At 39.1% G+C, this 12786-nt stretch overlaps 2 protein-coding genes across 7 annotated transcripts in view; one reads left to right on the top strand and one right to left on the bottom strand.

Annotated features, from left to right (window-relative positions):
• Window positions 1-7910: 7910 nt before the first annotated feature.
• On the top strand, window positions 7911-9493 carry uba52 (ubiquitin A-52 residue ribosomal protein fusion product 1). The gene is made up of 5 exons (XM_086047044.1): window positions 7911-8054; window positions 8512-8619; window positions 8801-8887; window positions 9079-9181; window positions 9339-9493. Exons 2-5 carry the CDS (start codon window positions 8517-8519, stop codon window positions 9430-9432), a joined length of 387 nt encoding a protein of 128 aa, XP_085903170.1. The 5' UTR covers window positions 7911-8054; window positions 8512-8516; the 3' UTR covers window positions 9433-9493.
• Window positions 9494-9832: 339 nt separating this feature from the next.
• Window positions 9833-12786, bottom strand: part of homer3b (homer scaffold protein 3b) — a 51076-nt gene continuing 48122 nt past the window's right edge. For all 6 annotated transcript variants that reach the window (XM_086047037.1, XM_086047038.1, XM_086047039.1 and 3 more), the window contains one exon: window positions 9833-12315. In XM_086047037.1, the coding sequence (XP_085903163.1) occupies window positions 12130-12315 (186 nt within the window). In that variant the 3' untranslated portion in view covers window positions 9833-12129. The remainder of the gene's footprint in view (window positions 12316-12786) is intronic.

Raw genomic sequence — 12786 nt, 5'->3', positions numbered from 1 at the left:
TCTTGTCTGCATGCAGGCCAGTAACAAACTACTTTTTTGGCTGGTGTACAAACCTATACCATAAGTTCCCTGCTAAAAAAAAACAACAAAAAAAAAAAAACGCATAGACCAGCGTCTTGGTGTCACCAGCAAGAGCAAAACAGCAGCAGCAGCAGCATAATCAAAACAAAACAGCCAAGGTCTGAACAGTCGGTTATTAGCCAACCAGCTCTTCCAACTGAGCCAAAGCCACCCAGCAACACCAACATGCTGTTGTTGCCTTGCTGGTTGCTGGTGACACCACCATTAAGCAGCTGGTCACCAGCTATCACCAGCTCCTGGCTCATGGGCTCCAACAACATGCTGACCTGCTGGGTGGCTGTACCAGCATAAAGCAGGTTGCCCAGTGACCGAAAGTTCAGTTGTTTGAATCTTGGCTGTTTTGTTTTGCTTTTTGTTGCTGGTGCTGTTTTGCTCTTGCTTGGTAATGCCAGCAAGAAAAACATGCAAACACAACAAAACCATGCTGGTCTATGCAGTTTTTTATTTTGTCAGAAGGGTATCCAATCACTCACGCGTGTTGATGGTTCTTTCTGCAAAAGCAGGACCTAACACAAATGATTATTAAATGAAAATCATTTAATTCCCTTAATTTGAACATTTTATTCTTAGGCATCGTTAAAAAAACAAAACTCAAATGGAACACAAAAATATGTTGTCTTGAAACTAAATAAGTCATATAAATAAGTAAAAAAATAAAATTAAATTAAATTAAAGAAAAACTGCCTTTGTCATATATAACTCTTATAATGTTTACAAAAACAAAAAATGAGCACTTTTGATTAAGTCCCCTTAAACACATATTTAAACTTTAAATATCAGGACAAAACGAACAAAACACAGAATAGTATTCAGACCCACTAGTTATACTTTCTTTTCATCAGTCATCTGAGCTTTAATGAGACACTTGAGCTGACACGCAGCTGTTGTGATTAGAGGTCTGCTGTGTCACAGGATGATCTTTAAAATAAATGATTAAATGTAACCCCTGCAATGTGCTCACGTACACCGAAGGTTGGGTTCCCCGGTTGGGAAACACTGGTCTATAGCATGCTTATTATCAAATCCTCATGACCACCATAAAGGTCTGTGGATGAAAGGGCTCTCTGCATTTAGTAGGCAGCTATGTTGAATCCTCACCTCATGGTGACTAATAATTAGTGTTGTACTATAATCTAATCATCTCATTTTTGTCACTGATAACACAGTAAGTACTTTTGTGTATGTTTGCACACAGTAAACATGTGTGTCAAGATGATCAAGTAAATGGTTTGATATCTGTTTAGTACCCAGGCTATGATTTGAACCAGTGGTAATGATTAAAGATCAAATAAAGTGAAATAGAAGCCGCTTTAAGCTGTGTCCATCACACAATATCAAAATACTGTAGTTCCTTTGTTACATATATCCACGGCAAAAAACGTTGCCCACCTCGAGTGTTAAAGTCCCTGTAAAATGTTTCTTCCAAGTGTAAATTTTACTGTTTAGAGTGGGACCAAATATTCTTTTTTTCAGAGTATAATTTTCCTCAATTAGAGTACAATGTACTCCACAAAATTTACTGTGTACAAGCTGAGGACTGTTTATGACAGACAGAAGGTAGGGATGTCACAATATCGGCAATATCTTGATATCCAGAGCTGGGCATCGCCTATTTCCTGTCTGCGTATTTAATAGACCCATGTGGTCCCGGTCGGTCTGAGTCAGCCAAATGACGCCGAGAACGAACTTAACCTGTGCCACGTCACGCAGGTGCCGCACACCTCACACGCGGCCGAGTAAGGAAAAAATGAAAAAATAAAACAGTGCTGTGTACCTTGTGTACCACAGACGCAATGACATGTGCCTCATGTTGTTTTAATTTCACCGAGCACAACGCTGTGCATGTGTGTCTGTTGTTTCTGTTTGATATTTTTTCTTTGTTTGGCGGCGTGTCTGTTCGTGCAGCGCCTACTTGTGACGTGTTTATTACATCCACAATGCCGATTGGCTGTCGTCGAAAAGGGATGCACTCTTCGATTAAATATGCAGGACGTAACGCAGTGGCGGTTAGGCGATGCCCAGCTCTGGTTATATTGCGATATTAAAATTGCCACAATATAGCGTCGTCATGTTAATAGCTGCAAATCTGTTTTTCAAGCCCAAGTTGTTTTTTTCCATTTGTGCAGTTCCAGCACCCTCTGGTGGTTAGTTTATTAGTGCAGTTTAATTTGATGCATGTTTTTGCCACCTATAATGGATGGATGGATGGATGGATGGATGGATGGATGGATGGATGGATGGATGGATGGATGGATGGATGGGTGGATGGATGGATGGATGGATGGATGGATGGATGGATGGATGGATGGATGGATGTTTAAGACCCACGCGAATTGCCAGATTTTCCTGGAAATGTGGCAAACATTAATTGAGTTCCTCCACAAATTGACCCAATTCACAATGTGTGGGTGCATTAGCAATTAAGTAAGTGCTTCAATATTAGGTGTTCAGTCATTGTAGATCATTTAGATACATTGAGGTCAATGTTAATTGTACTGTTAACTGTACTGACAACTGTGTGGTTGTCTGTCTTTGTGTATACTGCGAGGGAGGGAGGGAAGGTGGGAGCGGGTTCTCTTTTTATGCTGTATTTTGATGTTTTAAATGTACAGCGCTTTGAGTTGCATCTTGTGTGTGAAAAGTGCTATATAAATAAAATTTGATTTGATTTGATTTGTTGAAGTATATATATAATTAGGACCACAGCTAATTAGCGTTGTGTGGAGACATTTGCGTGCAACTGCTCATCTTTATTTTATTTGTATGTCATGTTCTACAGAAACCATACACACACCCACACATCCAAATTAAACAGAAATCAAACAGATTATTGATCACAACCAATAGGAGCGCATGACTGGCCAAGCCTATTTCTTTGTCAATGCTGTTATTATGCACAAAAACAGAATATTGTGATGTTTTTTTTTTTTTTTAATATGAGCTTTTGTTTTTTTACAATATCGTGAGATTTTATACAGCATTGTGAGCTTTTTATATATCGTCAACGTCTCCACAATATCGTGATATTATCATATCGTGACACTTGGATATCATGACATCCCTAACAGAAGGTAATCAATGAAGCTAGACTCTTGAGGAAGCATTTGTTCCATAATAATTTTAACTATGCATTTATATGCATCATTTTCAGTGTTGTCGCGAACCTAGATCAACAACAACTTAATCCTTCAAGAGATTACGCAGGATTCCCAAGTGACTTTAAGCAGGAACTCCTTCAGGAAACCCTATATTTTATCCTATGCAGAATGTATTAATTGAATTAATTGTAATATCTTGGCTCATACTGCATGACGTTTTATTTTGATGTGAAAACACGCTCGTGGACAAATGGACTTATTTATTTACACCTTTATTTGACTGGTACAATGCAGTCAAACATAGTTGTATGCTTGCAGCCGATACATATACAGTAGTTTATAGTTTTTGCTAATTCTCAACTCCAGTCACAAATTGGGCTCTTCCAAAACATTGCACTACAGTATAAAATGTAAAATATACATCAATTAAAAGGCCACAACACACAATTCAATAATCAATCATCCAATATCGCATTCATGACATAAAACCTTGACTCACTCTCAATGTTGAAGTCCAATATACCTCAATTTAAAATAAATGAATCATTATTTTAACGAATAATTGAACCTGTCTGCAGCCAGCTAACATTTCAGCGTGTACCCCTGCTGCTGTTTCACCAGGTGAATGAACTCCAATCTCACTTTATTTACATTTTCATGCCAGTTTGTTTTAGAAGCCTGCATATCAAGGTCAAGGCTATGTTTTCACCACAACACAGATTGTTTTTAAGGCTCATGTCATGTCAATCATGCTCAAGAATCCTACTGCAAAACACACACCAATCTTTATTTTGAAGTTGACCCTGTAAACAAGGTTGAAGTAGGACAGGCAGGGCAGAGTCTATGTCTCTGAATATTCCAGAAGAGGTTTATGTTTAAACCACATAACTGCAAAGGTTGGACTTTCATATTCCCTAATTTAGCCCACCACACTCCTTGCATATGCATCTGTATTTGTTCTTTGGAAATGTGTATTTAATTATAAGCCAAGTAAAGCTGTGCATGCATAAAACTAAAAGAGAAAACAGTTCAAGTGAAATCCTGGAAATGTGGCAAACATTAATTGAGCTACTTTTTAAAATGCCACAAGTTTAGGTGCTTCTTGGAATACCTCAAATGTATTCTTAGAAGCACCTAACAAGTGAGTGTTACAAAAGCACCAAATGAATAGATGAATGTTGTATTTTACATTTAAATACATTCTTAGTGAAAAATAAAAACACAATGCAAGTTTCAGTGTATTTGGTCTGAATGGGGAATGGGAACTCACTGTCGTGTGCTGAAAATATATTTATTTTGCAATGTCAAATGCCCTGTAACAAATATAATAATCCAAATCTATTTCATTCTTCTATTTGACAAACGCCATCTACCATTCAAAATAATATACATTTTTTCAGACTCAATATAACACATTTCTGTCCAAAAAGACATTGTTACATATTTTGGACTATGTCCACGATCCACCTTAACTAGGAAGGTATTTACTTATATGTACCTTTCTTTCATTTGTATAATATGAAAAACCATGGGGAACACATGGCATAAATGTTTGCAAGTAGCTTAGCTAGCCTCTCAACTACAACTGGACCTTCTGCTTATCACAACATTTTATGAAACAGAAGACGCAACTGGTTATCAACTGTCAAGTCTGTATGCGTTTCCTATTCCAAACTATTCCAAACTATTCCAACCTATTCCAACCTATTCCAACCCATCCCAAGCTATTCCAAACTATTCCAAACTATTCCAAACTATTCCAACTTATTCCAACCCATTCCAAGCTATTCCAAGCTATTCAAACGCCAAATCCCATCTTCAAGAAAATAAATAATCAAAGAATACAAGGAATTGAGTTGTCCTTTGCTTTCTTCAACCATTCATCAGGCCTTTGTCAAGTTTGGGCAGAGTTGTGGTCAAGGAAACGCATACAAACTTGACAATGTTCCTAGAATTTGACATTCAAGGTAAGCATGAGGAATGGATTGTTCATTGTTACAATATAACGTGTTACTGTACAGCATTAGCGAGGCCATGTTCCTACCAGAGTTATTGTATTTGTGTTCTGATGAAGCTTTGTATGCCTGACTGGCACTGACTCATGAGTATCCTTTAAAGTTAATGCCTAAAGGTCAGCATCAAGTGGAATTCACAGATGGTTCAGTAAAAAACTTTTCTGGTTGGTCATAAATACTGAAAACATTCATTTATTTCAAATTGGTATTACAGGTTTCCCTGATGATGATCTCAAAGGCTTGGTTACTTCTGGTGGTCTACTGAGCTTTTTATAGACACAAAATATATAAACTACCTTCAAATATCATGATCAAGAAATGATGATGAATCATGTCGCAATATCAGCATCTTTATAAAATGACAGATTCAACTTTATTTCTAGAAAATCTAAAAAAAAAAAAAAGCTAAATTACGATGTATGTGTCTCACTGAAGAATCACTCATTCATTCATTCATTCATTCATTCATTCATTCATTCTTAGCATTACCCCTAACCTCAGAGGAGCAGTTCTCCACAAATGCCATAACTGGCAGTCTTGTGCAGAGAACTTTCACATATACAGGTCAATGCCCGACTTACAGCATGTGGATGCAAAGCTTGATTAATGTGTTGGGAAGCACAATGATGAACTCATAGTTGAGAGGTTATAGTTGACAGTCTTGGCTTGGGCCTTCATGTGAAGAGTTTGCATGTTAGCTTAAAGGTGAAATCAACCCAAACATATTTTTTTCAAGAATATGGTTCTATGCAAACCCACTTGTTGAAACAAGGCACACTAATAAATATTGCGTTTGTGGAATAAGAGTTAATCCACCCATTTTTAGCCATCTGTGGGGGCAGTCACTTCTGTAGGACTGCTCAGGGCTCAGGTAACAACCAATCACAGCTGACCTGTTTTCTGAAGCTGAGCGGTGATTGGTCGTTACCTGAGCCCTGAGCAGTTGTGATGTCATTTTCAGTTGACAGAAGTGACAAAATGGCCGCTCCCTGAGATTGCTAAAAGGGGGGTGGGGAAATGTGATTTACGATTGGCTGGCAACTAATCCCGTTTGTACCGTGCCGCTCATCCAAAGTCAGATGCTAGCTGGGACAGCTCACATGGCATGACCCTAAAAAGGACAAGAACTATCCATCGATTTTCTATAACATGTGTTCTGTGTCATTCAATCAATATATGAGAATTCATTTATTTGGGATGTTAATTATTTCTTAATCATGTGGCATACCATCCCTATTTGTAGAACAGTATCCATCCATCTATTTTCCAAAGCATTGTTGACATGGCAACAATTTCCAAAAGGATGTCAGGGTGCAGCTCTTTAAGTTTTTCTGCAACACTGTTCGTCTGAATGCGAGCCAACTGACTCTTGCGGTTTCCAATCCGGATGGGACGGCTGACTTTTCCATCCCCATTCAGAGAGTTTGCCTCCTCCTACAGATAATCCTACAGATAAACTCAGTAGGATAGTATGTGAGCTGGAACATAACCCAACTAACTGAATACTAGGCACACCCTGGACTGGTCACATAGGCACATATTAACAACCATTCAGTCCACTTAAGCTATCAAACAAGCATGAGGAGAACATGCAAGTTCCACACAAGGGTGAGATTCAAACCCAGAACTTCTTCCCTGTGAGGCACATTTATTAGGCCACCATGTTGTCCATGTTCACTGTTAGGACAGCAGAGGTCAGTAAAAAGTGATAATAATTAAAATGTATTTACAAATAACGTATTTAACGTACCCCAATGATGGCAGCTCAGCACACCATATTGATATTACGTATTTGCCGAAATATGAGTGCATTATAGTCTCAAATTACCAGGAAAAAAAACATTGACTTTTTTAGTGTTTACTTTATGCCAACAGGAATACTTTATTTTTAATTCGTCACATCAGATACACCTGCAGTCAAATGGGATCTGATAAAAGGTCTTAAATCAATCAACGACAGAAAAGTCACAGGTATTAAATCTGTCCCTAGATATGAGTGACCATGGCCACACCTGGCCATCATGTAGCTTTAAAAAAAAAAATTTTTTAACTGTCAATTACAGTATATAGAATTGCCTGTATTGATAACTTGGAACAATAGAAAAAATATCTTGGCACACACAACAGTTTCCCTCTGTACTTGTGCTAAAGAAAAAATACCATGTTACATTATGCATGTTTAGTTTATTTAATCGTGGACTCGACTTTTGGCAATGAAAACATGTTTACATGGCTTTGCTAAAATTGTGAACCGAAAACAAAATGCAAAATTAGCAAATGACAAAAAACACCTTTTCAGAACAGATGTTTAAACGACAGCAGGGCGTAATTTTTAGGCTGGCACACATAACTTATTTACTCTGAATCAATTTGTAGCCGACGACATCAAAGAATTCCCCATGGACGGGGAATATCTTGCTTCTCTGGATGTGTGTCGTGCCGTTAATGCTCCCGGTTCACATTCCTCCATGTCGCTGCTGTTATGTCCTTGTTTGTTCTACCTTGTTAGTGTTAAGATCGCAAATCTCAACCATAGTGATTTACGTCCTGCCATTTACGATTTTTTCTCGTCATCTGCAGTTTTTGAAAACGTAGTCTGTCTTGACGAGACGAGTAGAAAGTACACGTTTTTCAGTTAAGGAAGTAAAAGAAAAAAGTCGTCAAAAACATATATCTATTCAGGTTACGTACGCCAATAAATTATTTCATTTAGTTACTTCCCACCACTTATGTGAGCACTAGAAAATCTTGAAAAAGTAAGGAACAAGATTTTAATTTGGAGGCAATGTGTTGGAGGATGTGACGTACTCCTATGACAGCTTTTTCCGGTCTCTTTTCGTTGAGGCTCTGCTAGCGGGCGGTGGGTGCATATTTCGTCTATTTCTTATTTCTCATCTTATGTTATCGAAATACACATTTTTCGGGCAAAAAACACATCTTGATCATTCTATCACGGCGTTACCGAAGTCTGAATCGTGGCAAAATAAAATGTACATCTGTAAAGGCCTACAGTTGGAATAGTTTCCACGCTAGCAGTCAGCATGTGGCGAGGCCCCTGCTCGCATTTAGCACAACTAGCTTTGGCCCGACGTTAGCTTTAGCTGACTATGCTACAAACTTTAAGTCACTCCACGCCGTCTCTGTCATAAGGCCTTCAACTGTGTCGTAGAAAACGTGGACTAACGATGACAAAGATACGTGTGTGGGTCGCCAAGCGCGTGTGTTTTTTAAGATGCCGCAGCCGGGAGGTTTGAGAATTAAGTTGCTCCGCTCCAAGCTCGGTGCTAACATCTCTATTCACTTGTGACACTCCACAGCCAACATGCAGATCTTCGTGAAGACATTAACGGGCAAGACCATCACCCTCGAGGTCGAGCCCAGCGACACCATCGAAAATGTCAAGGCAAAAATTCAAGACAAGGAAGGTGAGCACCCATCCCTGCTCAACTATTGAGCAGTCAGATTTATACGTCCTAAATAGCCTTGCGGCATTGACTCAGAAGACCTCGGCGGATACTTGCAATACTTTTTCATGATTTAGTGACAGGATTTGTGTCTTAATATGTAATGTTTTTCTTTATGTTCTAATGAATTGAATGTGTGTAGGAATCCCCCCTGATCAGCAGCGTCTGATCTTCGCTGGCAAACAGTTGGAGGATGGACGCACTCTGTCTGACTACAACATCCAGAAAGGTGACACTTAGTAGACCCATTGCTTGAGGAAAGGCTTCCTTTTGCCTCACGCAAATGACATGTTTAACTGTACACATTGGATTCTACCTTATAAGTACTCAGATATGTTGTTGCAGCTACTTTACTGATTTTAAATTCATAAAAGTTGTATTTTGACAGACTGCTATTTGTTTCTAACTGTCCTCCAATAGAATCCACTCTTCATCTGGTGCTGCGTCTGCGTGGTGGCATCATTGAGCCTTCCCTCAGACAGCTGGCTCAGAAGTACAACTGTGACAAGATGATTTGTCGCAAGTGAGTTACACAACTTTACACAATCCCTTTTCTCCCCATGCAATCCACTCCCATCTGTTTGTGCGTAGTATAATTTCGGCTTAATTTAACAAACTCAATTGTACAATTGTGTGTTTGATTTAGGTAGGGTTGAATATATTTGACTATTGTTTCTCAGGTGCTATGCCCGTCTGCACCCACGTGCTGTCAACTGCCGTAAGAAGAAGTGTGGACACACCAACAACCTTCGCCCCAAGAAGAAGCTGAAGTAGACATTTTTACTGTGTCAGCTGTGCACGCAGCATTGTGTTAAATAAATTTAGGAAAACTCTACTGGTTTCTGTAATTCATGAGTGAATTCCTTCACTTAAATTCATGGTTTCTTAGATGGCAATAAGTTTCCTGAAAACAATCCTAGAGCAATATTAACCTTGTGAAAAGTTATGGAAGGTGTCACGTGTAATTTTCGTTTACCTGCTGAATGACATGGCAGCTTGGTAAAGTTGACTAGCTCAAGTTTGAAGTCTGTTAACTGTCTCTGTCATGAAGCATTTGCTGACTGCTCCCACCTTGTCACTAACTGACAAAGTGACAGCTGTATGCTACAGTACAGTATCAACAAACCAGGGATAGAAAGTTAATATGCTCACAGGCAAATGATCATTAAGGAGAGACTTGTCAAAGCATGATTTTTAATTCAAGACCTCTACAAATATAAGCAATCTCACATACAAACATCTTCAAATTCAGTCATGAGAAATCTGCATTGTGACCTTAATAGACCATTTGTCCATTTTTTTTTAAATCTACCAATACTTAACTAGTACAAAGATCAAATAAATTGAATAATATAACGCAGTTATAACGAGCGAACACTATTCTGTCCTTTATTATAATGGTATGTAAATTCCAGTTTAGGTAGTGGCACGTTGCTCCTGTGTTATATTGTTTGACAACAGCCATTTCAAAGATGTCTTAATGAGTATAAAAAGCAAATTACTGTAAATCATTTCTCATTTCCGGTCTTGTGTTATCACATGTAACAACATTGACCACTGTAATCCACAGAAGTAAAAAATGAGGTGGAGTCAACCATGGGTGTATAAGAGCAAATAAACCTTTGAAATGACTAAATACTGTGACAATGTGCAGAAAAATTCTTCTGATGGTATTTGTTGCATGTCGACAAACAATACTAGTGTAGTAGTTCTTAATCTCTAATACTTTTTTTTGACACGCTAAGGAATGTCACAAGTGTAAATAAATGGCCCCTCAAATTCTTTCACTTTTCAGGTAACACATGAGGGTCGAGTGTCAGAAACGCAGACATTTGAAATAGTACACCTGCAAAGGCTTTTTTGTGCTGTAACGTATTTGACAAACCGATGCTCATGATGTTGAGTAATTTTTTTTAAACTCACGATCAAAGAATGCTAAGAATGCTGTAGTAAACATCAGCCATAATCATACCAAGATGAACAAAGACTTTTTTTTAAAGCCCCAACATAATGTAAACATTAAAAAAACAAAAAGAAAAACCCAAATGTTATTGCTAATTCAAGAAGGCTTACAAGTGGCTGCTGAGGTCAGGTAGAGCTGACTAGGCTAAAATTATAGTGGAACTTGTTAATGAGGCAGACGGCCACAAGATGATGTGAGTATTCTGACAACTTGACATAACGAAAGTTGAGCCAAAGTAACAAAACCCCTCATCCATTAAACATCTCAATTAATAATAAAAGGAGGTGAAATTCTAGATTTTGACAATCCTGTTTAAATCACATTTAAAACAAGTTAAATGCATCATGAGCAGCGCCAACAGCCTGTGCCTTTTTGTACCCTGATTACATTATAATAAGGAGATACAAAGTAAAACTTTTGTTACGCATCAATTTCACAAAGCTGACAGGCAAGTCGGTTGAGTACCCATTTAGTAAACTACTGCAGTTGTGCTAGTTATATCGATCAGCCACGTGTGCACACTCCCATAATTCAAACAGTTTCACATTACTTGGTACTGCAGAGATCATGCAGTGTTCTCATCTGAAAGGCATTCCTGCACAAGTCTTTGTGAGGAGCGCGGTAAATATAGTGCTGTTGATGCACCGCCGATGCTAAACTAGATAATTGCAATACTGGTATATGCAAACAAAATTAAACTTGGCACGAGCATTAATGAAGTACAACTGGGGTTGCACCTGAATATCGGCGTGTGAGATAGTGTCTCAAGTGAAGAGAGAACGATGGAGAGTGGAAAGGGAGTAAAACTGCCAGCCTCGTGCTTCAATTTGGCAACATCTCCTGCTGCGAGGAACGCCATCGATCAACATGAATAATAGAGGAAGTGGCGCGAAGAGCAGTTGAAACAAAGTGAGGGAATAATGCATGTTGGTGTTCCCCAGATAGATCAGAGTGCTCAGTGTGGGCCTGGCTGCTGGGAGTCCAGACCAGACTGCTGATGGTGAACTGTGGCTGACTTGTAATCAGGCCTTTTATCTCCACTTGTCCCATCCCTGACCTACAGTGCCAACCGGGTGCATTTGCCGCAGTCGAGGAGGAGAAAAGTAATTTAGAAATCAGGACTAAATGTCTTACAAACACAAATATTAATATTATTGTCCATGATATCTAATATTGCGGCAAACCCGGAATGTCCGTGTTGCTGCTCCAAATGTCGGGTTTTGCAAAAATATGTGAATGGTTATACTAAGCAGTGGTTTGTTTTATAGCACAACATTTTGTTTACCGTGCTTGTTTGGAGCCACTATAAATTTGCCTGCCATGTTCATATTGTAATATAAAGCATAGATGTTTTATTGCGCGCATTGCACCTAGGAGAGGTTTCTCATGCGCGCAATGATCTTATGAAGATCTACTGTAAACTGCTGTGTCCGCAAAATACAAATGAGGTCAAAGCAGAGGAGGGCATGTGCCTTGACTGTGGAGATGCACCCTGCCTGCAGTTGGGACTACTTATCAACAAGGTTTGCCAGACTTTCTCTTAAGTCATTCAGGTCGCAAATTTTGACATCCAGGGCCTCGAGGAAATGCCGAACTTCCACCTCGGCCTTCTTCTGTTCTTCCCTGCTGGAGGCCAGCGTCTTTTCCGTGCTCTCGATTTGACCCTCGAGCGCGGTGTTTCGTCTCTCGAGTTCCTGCAAACAAATGGGCAACCATTAATGGAGGATTCTTTCGATTGTCGAAATGGGCTGAACTACTCTCAACTCTGGGCAGAATTATTCTGGTCAATACAACTCCGACGTGGGAAAAGGAGTTCAGAACATTCAGAGAGATTCTTCCATCCACTTTCTGTAACGCTTGTCCTCATTATGTTCGTGGGTGAGCTGGATCCTATCCCAGCTAACTTCGGGCAACAGGCATGGTACACACTGGACTGGTTGCCAATCACAGGACACATACACTTCATACTCTCACTTTTGGGCCATTTAGAGTCCCAGACCTGTGAGGCATACATGCTAACCACTAGGTCACTGTGCTGCCCATGGATTCACCCTTTTTTTTTTTTCTTTTTTCAAATGAATGAATAAACAAATAAATAAATACAATCAATGGACTGGCAGTGAAGCAGTGAACTTATTCATTCTCCCCATGATCAAATGTCCATC

This window comes from Filicampus tigris, chromosome 12, assembly GCF_054856515.1.
Source record: "Filicampus tigris isolate MCC_2025a chromosome 12, RoL_Ftig_1.0, whole genome shotgun sequence".
Classification (NCBI taxonomy): domain Eukaryota; kingdom Metazoa; phylum Chordata; class Actinopteri; order Syngnathiformes; family Syngnathidae; genus Filicampus; species Filicampus tigris.
Note: the sequence above shows the minus strand (reverse complement) of the source record. Positions and strands in the feature narration are given on the sequence as shown.

Excerpts from the sequence above, each read along its gene's own strand:
- uba52 (XM_086047044.1), top strand. The coding sequence starts at position 8,517 with ATGCAGATCTTCGTGAAGACATTAACGGGCAAGACCATCACCCTCGAG. Across the intron at positions 8,888-9,078 it reads TGACTACAACATCCAGAAAG|AATCCACTCTTCATCTGGTG; the intron begins GTGACACTTAGT and ends GTCCTCCAATAG. Across the intron at positions 9,182-9,338 it reads GACAAGATGATTTGTCGCAA|GTGCTATGCCCGTCTGCACC; the intron begins GTGAGTTACACA and ends ATTGTTTCTCAG.